This window comes from Dipodomys spectabilis, unplaced genomic scaffold (genome assembly GCF_019054845.1).
Source record: "Dipodomys spectabilis isolate Male_0828 unplaced genomic scaffold, ASM1905484v1 ptg000118l, whole genome shotgun sequence".
Lineage (NCBI taxonomy): Eukaryota > Metazoa > Chordata > Mammalia > Rodentia > Heteromyidae > Dipodomys > Dipodomys spectabilis.
This window is the reverse complement of record NW_024870795.1, coordinates 393,333-409,042: the sequence shown is the minus strand read 5'-3', so window position 1 is coordinate 409,042 and position 15,710 is coordinate 393,333. Positions and strand designations below refer to the sequence as shown.

The following is a 15,710-nucleotide window of genomic DNA, read 5'->3' as shown; positions in this document are numbered from 1 at the left end:
AAAGAAAACCTCATTTTCATTTCTTGGAGTTCATTTCGATAAGCATCCTTTTATATGATCATATGCAAATAGCTACTGAGTCTTTGTGATCCTCTCCTAAGAATACCCTCCTTTGATCTCACTGTATGAATGTTTAGAGTCCTGTTACTTTTCAGGCTTCAGTCCTGCCCTAATTTTGCAGGTGAGAGTTCAGGTAGCCAGGAGGACCAGCTGTGCACAGCTCTGGTGAACCAGCTGAACAAATTTGCTGATAAGGAAACCCTCATCCAGTTTCTGCGTTGTTTCCTGTTGGAGTCCAATTCTTCTTCTGTGCGCTGGCAGGCCCACTGCCTGACGCTGCACATCTACAGGTAGCTCCAGGGCTCAGTTTGCAAATCTGCACAGGTCTGGGACTAGGGTGCATAATGGAGTTTCCCTTTGGTTTTATGTTACCTACTTTAGGTCATGGTATTAATTAGTACTTCTGCCTGCCTGAATCCTTGAGCACTAGACATTTCATCACTAATTTGTAAAATGACCAGGTTTAACTTATTAGATCAAAAGCTCAGTTGGGTGATGCGACTAAATCACCACTTGAAGAAAGCAAAAGGCTAGGCCATATTACCATAAAAAGGTTCCAGCCTACACCCTACTTGTAGGGGCTTAGAAATAGTGTCTAGGCCTTGGTGGTAAATATAGGTGCCTTAGTTTGCTGCTGCTTGCTAATATGAGCTGACATTTACTTACAGAAACTCCAGCAAATCTCAACAGGAGCTCTTGCTAGATCTCATGTGGTCCATTTGGCCAGAACTCCCAGCTTATGGTCGTAAGGCTGCCCAGTTTGTGGATCTACTGGGATATTTCTCCTTGAAAACAATACAGACAGAGAAGAAGGTAACAACTGATCTATTATCATAGATGCTAACTTGCCTTACTGAATTTTTTCTTATGAGTTTAAAACATTATAGCCATTATGGGTAGGGTTCCCATATGTGAATCTATTTTGAATATATCTAGTTTTGTATTTCTAAAGTTATAGGTCCTTCATGTAAACCATGAAAACAACACAATTAGCACAGGAATGTGATCTGAATTTGGCTTAGCCAAGAGAAATGGAAGATGTAGGGTGAGGAAATGCAGCTCAATAAAGTTGCTTGGGAAAGAAAGTCCTCCCTGATTTTGTGTCCAAAATATGTTTCTGCAGTTAGACAAATCATTCCATGTCCTTTCCTTAAGCATAATGTCTTCCTCCATTGAATCTGAAAGGTGGCAGTTGCTGAGACTGAGAGGACTTATAAGAAAATAGAATCCGTTCGACCTTTGGGAATTAGGACTATCTTTGTGTTTGTGATTGGCTACTGAGAAGTTCAGTGCTTGTTGGATAATCTCTAGCCACAAAGCTGAAGGCCAAAAAAAAAAAACAAACAGAAACAAGCTGAAGGCAAAAAGTCTTTAACAAATAAAGACTTGAGCTTTAATTACATTTCTTTTCTGAATTCTGTTTCAGTTGAAGGAGTATTCACAGAAGGCTGTTGAGATACTTCGGACTCAAAACCATATTCTCACCAACCATCCCAACTCCAACATTTACAGGTAAATGAGATTTGTTTTGATTCCTACTATTTGAAGTGCAGTCACCACTTTGAATAGCTATTTCCTATTGAGTAGTCCTTTCATATGAATTACAAAGGTCTTCAGGTACATTGATTTCAACTTGTCCGTCCTTGGCTCCTCCCAGGCCCTAGCACATTGAAGGCACTCAAAATATAATCACTGAATTAATGCTTGGGTAAGCTAGTAGTATCAGAAGGTCTCTGGTGTTGAGGGCTTAATGTAAATAAGAAAAATGACTTCACAAGCTGGGCACTGATGGCTCATTTCTGTAATCCTAGCTACTCAGAAGGCTTAAGATCTAAGGATTGTAGTTTGAAGCCAACCTGAGCAGGAAATTCTGTGAGATTCTTAGAAATGGAGCTGTGGTTCAAGGATAGAACACTGGCCTTGAGCAAAAGAACCTCAGGGATAGCACCCAGGCCCTGAGGTCAGGCCCCAGGACTAGCATACAAAAAAGTTCACAGACACTGTCTTCTTTTTTTAACTAAAAACACAATCACAGAGACTTGAAAGAGGACACTGATTAAATTTATGGTTTATTATTTCCCTGATTTAATAATGACTTTAAAAAACAAGTTTACTGAGCTGGGAATGTTGCTTAGTGGTAGAGTGCTTGCTTAGTATGCATGAAGCCCTGGGTTCGATTCCTCAGTACCACATAACTAGAAAAAGCTGGAAGTGGTGCTGTGGCTCAAGTGGTAGGGCATAGCCTTGAGCAAAAGAAGCTCAGGGACAGTGCCCAGGCCCTGAGTTCAAGCCCTAAGACTGGCAAAAAAAAAAAAAAAATTGATACAATTTGGTACTATTTTAAACATATCATACAGTAATTTTATTGATTATTTGTCTTTGAACTTGGCTTCACCATTTGCTAGGCTAGCATTCTACCACTTTGACCATGTCTATAGCCCTGGCCTTTTGCTGATTATTTTGCAGATGGAGTCTTGTGGACTTTTCTGCTTGGGCTAGCTTTGAACCTTCATCCTCCAAATTTCGGCCTCTTAAGTAGCTAGGATTACAGGCATGAGCCACCAATACCTGGCTCAATGATTTAATATATAATTATGATTCTTCTGAGTCAGTTAAATACAATTTAAAATTTCATTGAATGTTAGCTCAAACATATGAAACATCTGAGGTCATTTAATTTAAATTTCCTTCCTGTGACTTGTATAGCATTTTGGGATTATTTACTACCCTTGTGTTCTTATGGGAGAATGGGGGTTTACTTTGGGGATGTTTGTCCTAGCTTCTTTGAGAAGCTCAATATTTTCTAAAATGAAAATTTCCTTATGCTGAAACTGGTTTCTTCCTTAGCACCTTGTCCGGCTTAGTGGAGTTCGATGGCTATTATCTGGAGAGTGATCCCTGTCTGGTGTGTAACAATCCAGAAGTGCCATTTTGTGTAAGTAGCATCTTTAGCATGACAGGTCCACTGGCTTCTCATTTCCAGACATTAGTTATTATGACATAGATGTTCTTCCTCAGGTGGTTGGTGACCAGTGGCATAGCTTCTTGCCTACCACAGCACTACCTTAGAATGAATTGCCCTGATGAACTGTTAGTCTTGTACTAATGCTGTGTTTTTGTGTACCTTTGTGTCTAGTATATCAAGCTGTCTTCCATTAAAGTGGATACACGATACACCACCACCCAGCAGGTTGTGAAGCTGATTGGCAGTCACACCATCAGCAAAGTGACAGTGAAGATTGGGGACCTAAAGCGGACCAAGATGGTGCGGACTATCAATCTGTATTATAACAACCGAACTGTGCAGGCCATCGTGGAGTTGAAAAACAAGTATGAGCTTTTCAGACTTGGGGTGAGATTGCAGGATTGTAAGGCTTCATTCCAGGTGTTGGCTTTGAGTTCTGGAATGGGGCAAAGAAACATATCCTTAGGGGCCAGTATGTCCTCTTAGCCACACCAGTCATGCCTGACTGACAAAAGGGGAACACAGGTACTTAAGGATATTTAAAGTTAGTCCAGTGGTACCACAGAATCCTTTGGCAGCTTTTCACCAGTCTACTCTTGGGTACCTCCAGGGCCTCAGTGAGCTATTGTTTTCTTTTCTTTCCTTTTCTTCCCCCCTCTCATTAGGCTATTATTACTGAGAGTTAAAAGAGAGGCACTTAGGCCCTCTTGTCTCCTAACACTGTCTCTTTTAGACCAGCCCGCTGGCACAAAGCAAAGAAAGTTCAGCTGACCCCCGGTCAGACAGAAGTGAAGATTGACCTGCCGTTGCCCATTGTGGCCTCCAACCTGATGATTGAGTTTGCAGACTTCTATGAAAACTACCAGGCATCCACAGAGACCCTGCAGTGCCCACGCTGTAGTGCCTCTGTTCCTGCTAATCCAGGGGTGTGTGGCAACTGTGGAGAGAATGTGTACCAGTGTCACAAATGCAGGTAATCCTCGGCTTGTCCCCCAGGGAGGGCTCACACCCTTCCTGTTTTCCATAACTGTCCCTTTGGGCAATTTTATTATCTGGTGTACTGGCTAGTGAGATGATTATGGAATGAGTGGAGAGTCTGATGAGGAGTAGGGGAAGAAAGGGAGGTGGAAGAATGGTGTCTGCATATGTGTTTGTGTTCATCCAGTGTGGTTGATTACTTCATTTCCACCTATTGGTTATTGATTATTATCCCTTCAGTAATTCCTGCACTAGCATCCTGAGTATAGATGTGGTATATCCTCTTCCTCAGTCACCTACATAACCCAAATCGCTGCTGCTCCACTGATCTAACACTTTGGTTCTTTAGATCCATCAACTATGATGAAAAGGATCCTTTCCTCTGCAATGCTTGTGGCTTCTGTAAATATGCTCGCTTTGACTTCATGCTCTACGCCAAGCCTTGCTGTGCAGTGGATCCCATTGAAAATGAGGAAGACCGGAAGAAGGTATGGTCACATCTGGCATGCACTTAGGCAGTGGGTTTATTTGAACTTCAAGCAATGCTGTTGCATTTTTGTCTTGACTTCTGGCCCAAGTCTTCCTCAATCCAGCAAATATCGGGTCCCAGGGATCAGGTTTTGTATAGAAGCAAATAATGGCATCATGTGTACTGGACCCATGAGTTTGGAGATTGGTACTGAAACTCCATGTCTCTAGGAGCAGATAACACCAGTTTAGAAAGGCAAAAAGGAGTCAGATGACATGCCTTGTATTTGTTCCATAACTGTTTCAGTTGAGGCTGCTGGCTTTTCCTTAATGTTAGCTTATCAGGGACATAATCTCTTAGGTCTGGATGGATGCTAAAGAGCCGTGAAAAGGAGTCCTGTTGGGATAATAGCAGAACATTTAGCTTTGGATTCAGAAGGACAAAAAGTTCGTATTCCAGTTAGTCTTTTTTAATGCTTTTATGACCTTGCATTGCATAAATTATTCTTGAGCATTACATTTTGTTTTATTCTATACCTCTCTATATATTCATATAAAATTAATATACTATCTGATAGGATTGTTAGTGAGGGAGATAGTGTACAACATTGTGACATATAGGAAATGTTCCAAGAAGTTATGAGCAGTTAGGATTACTTAGGGAAGTCAACATGCTGAGAAGACTTCACACAGGTCCCTTTTCTCTTCCTGTGTAGGCTGTTTCCAACATAAACACACTTCTGGACAAAGCTGACCGAGTATATCATCAATTGATGGGACATAGGCCACAGCTGGAGAACCTGCTATGCAAAGTGAATGAGGCCGCTCCAGAAAAGCCACAGGTATTCCCAGACTGGATGGTCACTGAGGGAGGGTTTTGTGTCAGCAGCAGAAGACTGCCTAAGTGAAGTCATCTTACGGGGACATCTGACAGTTTACTTCTTGGGTTGTAGGAAGACTCTGGAACGGCAGGGGGCATCAGTTCCACATCAGCCAGTGTAAATCGCTATATCCTGCAGTTGGCTCAGGAGTACTGTGGTGACTGCAAGAACTCATTTGATGAACTCTCCAAAATCATCCAGGTGTGTTTTTTCCAAATAAAATTGATGGCTGTTTTCACAGCAGTCCTATTGCAGTTCAGTTCTTGGTGTTGTATTTTCCCAATCCTTTTGGTAATATAGACCAGATAGTGCCTCCCATATTGCAATTTCTGCCACTTCTCAGAGTGCTGACTTCGGCTGTAAGACAGAATGTTTTTCTTGTCCATTAACAAATCTGTATTTAGAACAGTTAGTACTTCCAGAAAAAAAAAAAAGTTTCCAAAATTCTATTCCCCTCTTCGAATATGCTATGTTTGTAGGCTAGAGGATCAGAGAGCTGCAGTCAGCTCAGGTGGGCTGCATATGAACATTCTGTCACTGACTCCATGATAGGATGCCAGCCACAGGCGGTGAAGCTTCACCCAAAGAGAACATCCAGTTCATTACTTCCCCCTAGCCCTCCAATCACTGGCTCCCATCTTTGCTAAACATACCCAAGTTTCTGACCCTTTCTTTTTTTAAAAGACAGTTTTACAGAGAGGATGAGCCTGTGATCAGAGTTTGATTTTTGACTGGCTCCCTTAATTTGTGAAACATCTATGTTAAGCTTCAGTTTCCTCTTCTGTAAAATGAGGATAAAATAACTGTGAGGTTATTGACAACACTGAATTAATAATGCAGATGAAGTTGTTTTCCAAGTGAAACTAACTTTCTAATTAACTTCCTTTGTGCTTATTTTAATTGCCTATTTCATTTTTGTCTTTTCATTTTTAGAAAGTCTTTGCTTCACGCAAGGAGTTGTTGGAATATGACCTGCAGCAAAGGGAAGCAGCCACCAAATCATCCCGGACTTCTGTGCAGCCCACATTCACTGCCAGCCAGTACCGCGCTTTATCCGTCCTGGGCTGTGGCCACACATCTTCCACCAAGTGCTATGGCTGTGCTTCTGCCGTCACCGAGCATTGTATCACACTCCTCAGGGCCCTGGCCACCAATCCAGCTCTGCGACATATCCTTGTCTCCCAGGGCCTTATCCGGGAACTCTTCGATTATAATCTTCGCCGAGGAGCTGCAGCCATGCGGGAGGAGGTCCGCCAGCTCATGTGCCTCCTAACTCGGTCAGCACCTCCTCCACAATTATGGGCCTTAGGAATGCCTACTCACCCTGGTGTTAGTGAGAGGACTAGAGGTGATGCTGGAAGGACTAAGGGCGTGGCAGAGAATCATGCTTCTGATTGTCTGGTGGTGATTGTCTGCTTATCGCAGAGGGATCATGGGAAGATTGAGGGTGTCAATTATCCACCTAGGCTTCCTTGTAAATGGTTGTTTGGCATATACCGTGTTGGTTCCAGGGATGTGTACTGAGGAAATGTTCTGCTCTTGGTGAAGGAGGACAAGAAAGCTTAGGGACACTTGGATTCAAGAATACTTAACCAAAGCAGGCAATGGAGCCTAGGGAGGGCTAAGGAAGGGCTAAAGGAGTAATACTTTGACTCAAGCTCAAAAAGAACCAGGCTCAAGAGCTGACATTTTGCAGCATGTACCTTGGAAAAGTTATTGAATTTCTCCTGAGCTTACACATTACTCATCTATCTCCTTATCTGAAAACAGATGAGGAATATAAGTACCCTAAAGGCATTTGATAACTGTGGGTGAAATAATTTGTAAATAATAACTTACATGGTACTTAGTAGGTATGAGAGATCGCATCCAGAGCTTTATTTATGTGGGATAAATTTAGTCCCTCATTTAACAAATGTCTGTTGAATGCCAGGTACTATGTGAGACTGTGGGGGTGCAGTGGTAAATGAAGCAAAGCCCTTGCCCTCAGGTATCTGATATTCTACATATGGAGGGTGTCAGTAAGCAAATACTGAAAACTGTGATTCCAGAAAACAAGATTGTAGGGGAAAATAAAGCAGGGTGGTAACCCCTGCAGGAGAGTGTAGTTAAACTATGTTGGAAAGCAAAGAGTGACAAGATACAGTGTATTTTTTAGGTCGGTCATGGGGCTTGAACTCTGGGCCTGGGTGCTGTCCCTAAGCTCTTCAGCTCAAGGTGAGTGCTCTACCACTTGAGCCATGGTACCACTTCAGGTTTTCTGGTGGTTAATTGGAGATAAAAAGTCTCATGGACTTCCTTGCCTGGTCTGGTTTTGAACCGAGATCCTCAGATCTCAGCCTCCTGAGTAGTTGGATTACAGGCATGAGCCACTGGTGCCTGGCTCATTTTTGTTTTTGATTTGAAAGAAGATACAGCTATAGGGGGCTGGGAAGGTGGCTCAGTGGTAGAGCACTTGCCTTGCATGCCTGAGGCCCTGGGTTCGATTCCTCAGCACCACATAAGCAAAAAGAAAAAAGCCAGAAGTGGTGCTGTGGCTCAAGTGGTAGAGCGCTAGCCTTGAGCTGAAGAGCTGAGTGACAGCACCCAGGCCCAGAGTTCAGGCCCCAGGACCGGACCCAAAAATAAAAAATAAAATAAAATAAAATACAAAAGGTCATAGGAAGTACCATGTGGGAAATGACATGGAGGCAGTTAGAAAAGATAAGGAAAACATGACCCATGGTAAGTGTGGATTCAGATTTTGAAGACTCTGACACTAGCATCTCCTGATATCCTGCCACTTGGAGTGTGGACCCCTGATGTGTGTGCCGCTCTACCCTCAGTCAGCATCTGTTTACAGACAAGGAAACAACTACCTATACCCCCTTTCACTACAGACAGTTTTGTGTTATTCTAGTCTTGCTTTGGGGAAGGAAGGAAGGAGGATGAGGTAGCTCTAGTCATAACATGTTTGAATGACAGAACTCCCATTCCATTGCCTCCTCAGAGATAATCCAGAAGCCACCCAGCAGATGAATGACCTGATCATTGGCAAAGTCTCTACAGCTCTGAAAGGCCATCGGGCCAACCCTGACTTGGTGAGTAGGCTGGCCAGTAGTCCTCCAGACCCCTCTAGGAGGCCAAGCACAGCACATGTACAGAGATCACATCCTAAGATGATTTCTCAGATGGAGCCTACTGAATGGGGGTCTCCATTTCTTCTTGTCCCTGATGGGGCCATCTGTGACCAGACATTTTGTTATGAATCCTGAGATCAGTTTGGACTCTGTAGTAGTTCTGGGACTGTGTAGATCCTTGTTGACTCATGTGCTGTCCCATTGGCCTCTAGGCAAGTAGTCTGCAGTATGAGATGCTGCTGCTGACAGATTCCATCTCGAAGGAGGATAGCTGCTGGGAGCTCCGTTTACGCTGTGGTGAGCTCAGGGAACATCTGGATTTGGGTCAGGGCTTTTCAGAGACTGGAAAGGAGGCACTAAGCCATAGTCTTGGCACCAACTGGGAGAGATGGAGGGAGGAAGACAGTTGGGCAGCCTTGTTGGGTAGGTGGCATATTTTTGTGATCATGACCTTGCCTTTCCTGATGGTCCCTAGCGCTGAGCCTTTTCCTCATGGCTGTGAATATTAAGACTCCTGTGGTAGTCGAGAACATCACCCTCATGTGCCTGAGGATCTTGCAGAAGCTTATTAAGCCACCTGCCCCAACCAGCAAGAAGAACAAGGTACTGGGCCAGGGAGGACAATGAGCATTGTGACTTGCTTCCTGAAGGTCTATGCCATACTGTGAATGCATTGGCTAGGCTGCTTTTGTTTTTGTTGAGCATACATGTGGATGGGTTGAGGTTTTTGAGAAAGAGGTTTAGAGAAAAATGAACATGAAAATATAAAAGCTTAAGTGCTTTGAAAGCAAAAGCCATTGAAAGACTACCTTTTTAAATGACTTGTGGCTCCCAGAAATCACTGGGTTCTTTCTCACTCGTATGCCTTGCTAAATTTTATTTCTATTACGTAGTATATACTAGAGCAATGTATGTATAATAGCTGCAGAATACGTCATGATTAGGTGAATAAATAAAACTCAAGCTTTTATTCTGAAATATCCAAAGCTAAGCTACAGACTGACTTGCTGTAGGGGTTGTAGATATGTAGGCCATAATTCATTCTCATGATCTTGCCTTCTTTTTTTTTTTTATTGTAAAAATACTATACAGAGGGGTTACAATTACACGAGCAAGATAATGAGTACATTTCTTATCAAGCATTGTAGCCTCCTCCTTTGTTCCCCCTTCCCATTCCTTCCCATCCTCCCCCCGGCCCCCCCCCCCCCCATCTTGCTTTCTTGAGGCTGTCTCTAGTCTGGCCTGCCTTGATCCATTTTTTGTTTTTGTTTTTTAATATTGTTACTACCAAGATAATATACAGAGCAGTTATAATTATGTAAGTCAGGGAGTGAGTGTATTTCTTTTGGACAGTGTCACCCCTTCCTTTGCTCTCTCTCCCAGTTTTTATGTCCCATCCCCACTTATGAGTTGTATAGTTCATTTTCAACATAGCATCTATTGAGTACTGCTTGCTGCATTTGTTTACCTTTTGTTCTTCCATTTTGTGCTCCCCTCCCCCAAAGCCAGTTAAACAAACAGAACAAAAAGAACAGAAAAACACTTGACAAAAAAAACCTCTTGATTCCATTTCCTGCAATTCATTTTGATGTGTTATGTGTATATAGGTTGATCCATTTTTGATTCCTGCTCCCTTCAAATGGGTCATGCTCGTTGGGGAAAAGGCTTCTTGGTGTATGACTGCTTAAAAAGTGCTAGACACAAGAGAATCATCTTATAGCTCCTGGTCTTCTCTGGTAGTTTTCCCAAAGGAAGGACTAGGTTGCCTGCTTCCTTACCCTGGATGGATTCTCTCTCTAGAGTTAATTCCCAGCAAAATAAATCCATCTTTGATTGAAAAGAGAAACTTTTCAGTCAAAATTTTTCAACAAAACTTTCCCTAAGATAGTCTTTGCCCTCTTTTTTCTATTGGTGGTTATGCTAGGTGAGGCTGTTGGAGCCTAGCTTGAGGAGGCATCACAACATCCTCAATAAAACAGGGGAGATTCTACCCCTGAGTCCCAGCCTTCTTAATGTGCAGTGTGACAAAAAGAGTCCTAATTCCTGGGCTCTTGTGAGATGTTAGCTGAGCCCTGCTTTTCTGCAAGGTCACAATTGTGCTTGAAAGAATAACTGATGGGAAAGTTGTGGATTAAATGTTTGTCAGTTAAAAACTTCCACTCTTCTGGACCCCAATGGCAGTTTGAAGCCAGCCTGGGCAGAAAAGTCCTTTTGAGACTCTTACAGCCAGTTAACCACCAAAAAACTGAAAGTGGTACTGTGGGTCAAGTGGTAGAATGCTAGCCTTGAGCACAAAGAGACTCAGGGATAGCAGCTAGGCACTAAGTTCAAGTCCCACAACCCAAAAACAGTGCCACTCCTTTCTCTATAGATTATTATTTGCTTCAGAAAAGATATTAATTAGATAATTAATTAGATAACGAGATAATTAATTGGTATTTAAATGAATAATATTTTAATTTTGGTTTCCATCTTTAATATGGTTGATATTGATAGCTCTAACCACACAAATAAAAGTTCTGTAGAGTCTCTTTAGTAATTTTTTTTTTTTTTTTTTTTTGGGGTCCGGTTGTGGGGCCTGAACTCTGGGCCTGGGCACTGTCCCTCAGCTCTTCAGCTCAAGGCTAGTGCTCTACCACTTGAGTTACAGCGCCACTTCCAGCTTTTTTCTTTTTTGCTTATGTGGTGCTGAGGAATCGAACCCAGGGCCTCGAGCATGCAAGGCAAGCGCTCTACCACTTAGCCACCTTCCCAGCCCTCTTTAGTAATTTTTGAAGAACATCATAACAAGGTCCTGAGGCCAGAAAGTTTGTCAGTTGTTTAGAACTGGGCAGGCCCTCTTCTGTGGGGGCTAACTGTGTACATTCTGGAAAATGCAATGACCCCCTGGAGGGTTTCTATTCTGGGAAACTACAGGGATAGGATTTAGTGTGTGGATTATGGCATTGTCTGCTCCAAGCCTGCCATTAGGCCTAACATAGAGACTTCTATTAAAGTGGATCCGGATGTTTAATAGAAACATATACTTGGACATAGAAGATGTACATGTTGCTGCTCCAGATCATCTCGGCTTTGAAAGTGGCTCCTGGGTTGCCAGGGCCATTCCATGGTTAGAATTGGGCTCAGCGTGCTAGTGAGCTCTTACATTGCCCCGCTTCCTCTAGGATGTCCCTGTCGAGGCCCTCACCACTGTGAAGCCATACTGCAATGAGATCCATGCCCAGGCTCAGCTGTGGCTCAAGAGAGATCCCAAGGCATCCTATGAAGCCTGGAAGAAGTGTCTTCCTATTAGAGGTATATTGATCCCTTCAAGATGTGGAGAGTTGCCCCCCTCTTACCTCTGTCCTCACAGCTTCTCCCCCACCCCAGTTACCATCATGACCTTACACTTATCTCTCCCTACAATCCTTGACCTTGACCTTTCAGGGATAGAAGGCAATGGGAAGTCTCCCAGCAAGTCAGAGCTTCACCATCTCTATTTGACTGAGAAGTACGTATGGAGGTGGAAACAGTTCCTGAGCCGGCGAGGGAAGAGAACCACTCCTCTGGATCTCAAACTGGGGCATAACAACTGGTTGCGACAAGTAAGTGGCTGTATCCCAGGTCCCTCACTCCCTGTGTCTGGGCATCATCACTTGTCTGCTCTGCTTTCTTTTTCCCTTTGTTATTGCTGGGTCCTTTCAAAGCAGTAAGGGTTCTTGGTGTAGCCACCAGCATGGTGAACTGGTTAAAGTACTACTTCCCTCTGTCCTGTCAAGCTTCTTGTGTCCCTTTTGCCCATGCCCAGTGAACTAAATCTCAGCCTCAGAGCTCCACTTTCCTCTTTCTATCTTCTGTGTAATGTCTACTGTCCTTCCTTCTCTCTTCTTCCTAGCTAAAGTTTTAAGGATTACAGTCAAGTGTTGTCTGATAAAATGGAGAGGTGCTTAATTAATATAAATTATTACATATTAATATACTTTAATATACAATATATTAATAAGACACAATTAAATGAAATTGTGCTTACAAGTATCCATGCTAAGGACAAAGCTTGTTTGACTTTTCCTTCTTGGTTTTTTTTTTTTTTTTTGGTTATTGTTTTTTTTTTTTGCCGGTCATGGAGCCTGAACTCTGGCCTGGGCGCTGTCCCTCAGCTCTTCAGCTCAAGGCTAGCGCTCTACCACTGGAGCCACAGCGCCACTTCCGGCTTTTTCTGTTTATATGGTGCTGAGGAATCGAACTCAGGGCCTCATGCTTGTGAAGCAAGCACTCTTATCATTGAGCCACCTTCCCAACCTGACTTCCTTCTTGAGTTAACTTGAGGTGCTCTCCCAGCCACTTGGTGGAAAAGTCTCCCTGAAGAATGGAAACTCCTCAGCAGCTTCTTTCCAGGGCTGTAGTAACTGGATACTGTTAGCTGGTGATCTGGAGCTTTAGCTCTTTCCCTTGGGAGGTTCCCAGAGTTCTTCAGGATGTGTGGCAGCCAACTCCCCTGCTGGGAGCTTGGTAAAACAGGATGTCCTCTTGATCCAGGCTTCTTCTCTTCTGTATCCTGCAGGTGCTTTTTACTCCTGCAACACAGGCTGCCCGGCAAGCAGCTTGTACCATTGTGGAGGCTTTGGCCACCATCCCCAGCCGCAAGCAGCAGGTCCTTGACCTCCTCACCAGGTATAGTTTGGGGCGAGATGAGGAGGTGATTCACTTCATCAACAGCCTTTTCCTCTTTGCAGTGGACATCTGCAGATCAGGATTGGGAGGTATAGCCGTGTGGGTCTGTGCTCGTCTCCCTCCCTACTGCAGAAGTAACATAGCACCACCGGGCTGTTTTAAGGGAGGTAAAGCAGACAGCAGTGTTCATTGATTGACCCTTTGTTCTCAGGTGCTCACACCTAAGTGCCTGCACACGTTGTCTTAGGTGCTTTTTGGGGGCAGTAGCTCTGAGGTAGGAATGGGTAGAGTTCACAGCCCTCATTCCCTGTGGCTCTCTGTTTTCTTCCCATGTGAGAATATGGGGTTTCTCAGATGCCTTCCCTCCACTTCTGGAAGAGGAGAGGCACAGCAGAAAATCTGGAGGAGAGAGCCATTGGGTATCTTAGAACCACTAGACATTACTGCGGACACTTGTCTCTTGATGGCAGCTATCTGGACGAGCTGAGCATAGCTGGGGAATGTGCTGCTGAGTACCTGGCTCTCTACCAGAAGCTTATCGCCTCAGCACACTGGAAGGTCTACCTGGCAGCTCGGGGAGTTCTGCCCTACGTAGGCAACCTCATCACCAAGGTATTCCTCCCACTCCCCTAACTCCTTTCACTGTAACAGTCTAGACTTTTGACTGTACTGTAACTATCCTATGGCTGTAGCAGTCTGCAGGGTCTTTAGGCTGTTTGGTGATTTTAAGCAGTCCTCAACAGCTCTGCAGCTGTCTGTCTTGTTTCAAAGCGATTCTGCAAGGGCTGGACTGAGTAGACCTGACTGCTGAATGCCTTTGTTTGGTGCTTGCACAGTCCTGGGATGATGGAGGTGACTGGGATTAATGGCAACAGTGTCACACTGTGTCTGTCATCTTGCTTAGGAAATAGCCCGCTTGCTTGCCCTGGAGGAGGCCACCCTGAGCACTGACCTGCAGCAGGGATATGCCCTCAAGAGTCTCACAGGTAAAGAACCAGTGAACCTTCCCTTCAGACAGCCAAGGCGTGTGCTAAGGACTGATCTTAATTCCTAGAATCTGGGCTGACTTCTTCCTTCCTCTTTGTGTTGACCATAATGCAGATTCATACTGTTCATTTTTCTTTTGATCACCTACTTGTTCTGTGCTTTGTACAAAGACAGATATGCTCTGCTTTTTGAGTTGCCCATGGCCTGTGATGACATTAGCCTTCCTTGCTTGTAGTCTCTTGGAGGGCTCTTGAAACCATGTTTTCCTGTACCCACAGGCCTTCTGTCTTCCTTCGTGGAGGTGGAATCCATCAAAAGGCACTTTAAAAGTCGCTTGGTGGGAACCGTGCTGAATGGGTACCTGTGCTTGCGGAAGCTGGTGGTGCAGAGGACCAAGCTGATAGATGAAACCCAGGACATGCTGCTGGAGATGCTGGAAGACATGACCACAGGTAGCACTGATCTGCAACTAGTGCTGGTATCCTTTGACCTTCCTGAGCTGACAAGGTGCATGAGTCTACATCCCCAAGTGCTACAGAGCTGGAGGAGAGGTGGCACGGATCTCCCCACATATAAGAGAGAAAGCTATCTCTCAAGCACTGGTTCTTGGAATTATAAGTCCTAGAGCTGGATTCAATTTGGAGTTTTTCTTTTGCGCTCACGGGGTGGGGTTGGGGGAGTGCAAGGGTTCTCAGTCTGTGAAGTTCTGAGACCTTGTCCCTAATTCCCTCTGCTCTGTCCATCTTGTACTTATGGAATTCCATGTTAATCTCATGGTGTGTTTGTGTTGTAGTTTGGATAATTTCTTGGTTCATTAATCTCTTATGCACTGTGAGTAATCTGTTTTTAATCTATCAGAATTCTTATATTTCCAGATTTTAAAATTTATTTATTTATATTTTTTATTGATGGTCTGGAGGTTTGAACTCAGGGCCTGGTGCTTGTTAAGCAGGCATTTTACTACTTGAGCTACTCCACCAGTACCTTTTTGCATTTGTTCTAGACTGTAGTCCTCCTATTGCTGCTGAGATGACAGGTCCATACCTCTGCGTCCAGTACTGTGCTTGCCTTGTAGCATAGAATTAATGACAGGCATATATACCACTGGTCCAGCCATTGATTAGATTGAGTATTGTGAGCTTTTATGCTCAGGCTGACCTTCAATTATTATCTTTGATCTCTGTATCCCAAGTAGATGGGATTATAGACTTTAGCCACTGCACCTGGCCTATGGTTTCAGATTTTATAATCTCTTGCTCATTCACATTTACCTTCCTTTTTGTAATCGTAAGCATATTTGTACTTAATCATTCTAAAGTTTGATCTTACTGCTTTTTGTTCAGGTTCTTTCTTGTAAAACACATACCTTAAATCTTTTTGCATTTCATGATACTGACTGTGACTTCATATTGTTAAACTCTACAACCTGACAATGAGTTTCTCTAGATAGAATTCATAATTGCTTCTGCGAAGCAGTCTGTTGTCCCAGGGCTCTGCCATCCAGAGCTGTCTTCAGGGAAGTTCTGAGCTTTAGGTGTTTTAGACTTCAGGTAGTGTAAGGTTGGATCCACACAGCCCTGTGAGGGGATAGCTTGTAAGTTC

At 43.8% G+C, this 15,710-nt stretch overlaps 1 protein-coding gene across 5 annotated transcripts in view; it reads left to right on the top strand.

The window, feature by feature from the left end:
* Ubr4 (ubiquitin protein ligase E3 component n-recognin 4) overlaps positions 1-15,710 on the top strand; it is a 132,846-nt gene that overhangs the window by 88,559 nt on the left and 28,577 nt on the right. For all 5 annotated transcript variants that reach the window (XM_042688568.1, XM_042688569.1, XM_042688570.1 and 2 more), the window contains exons 69-87: positions 182-350; positions 729-873; positions 1,487-1,572; positions 2,908-2,995; positions 3,197-3,390; positions 3,759-3,998; positions 4,353-4,491; positions 5,188-5,313; positions 5,425-5,553; positions 6,286-6,629; positions 8,342-8,432; positions 8,684-8,768; positions 8,947-9,074; positions 11,636-11,765; positions 11,898-12,055; positions 13,012-13,121; positions 13,592-13,733; positions 14,026-14,107; positions 14,387-14,560. In XM_042688568.1, coding sequence (XP_042544502.1) covers positions 182-350; positions 729-873; positions 1,487-1,572; positions 2,908-2,995; positions 3,197-3,390; positions 3,759-3,998; positions 4,353-4,491; positions 5,188-5,313; positions 5,425-5,553; positions 6,286-6,629; positions 8,342-8,432; positions 8,684-8,768; positions 8,947-9,074; positions 11,636-11,765; positions 11,898-12,055; positions 13,012-13,121; positions 13,592-13,733; positions 14,026-14,107; positions 14,387-14,560 — 2,760 coding nt within the window. The remainder of the gene's footprint in view (positions 1-181; positions 351-728; positions 874-1,486; positions 1,573-2,907; positions 2,996-3,196; positions 3,391-3,758; positions 3,999-4,352; positions 4,492-5,187; positions 5,314-5,424; positions 5,554-6,285; positions 6,630-8,341; positions 8,433-8,683; positions 8,769-8,946; positions 9,075-11,635; positions 11,766-11,897; positions 12,056-13,011; positions 13,122-13,591; positions 13,734-14,025; positions 14,108-14,386; positions 14,561-15,710) is intronic.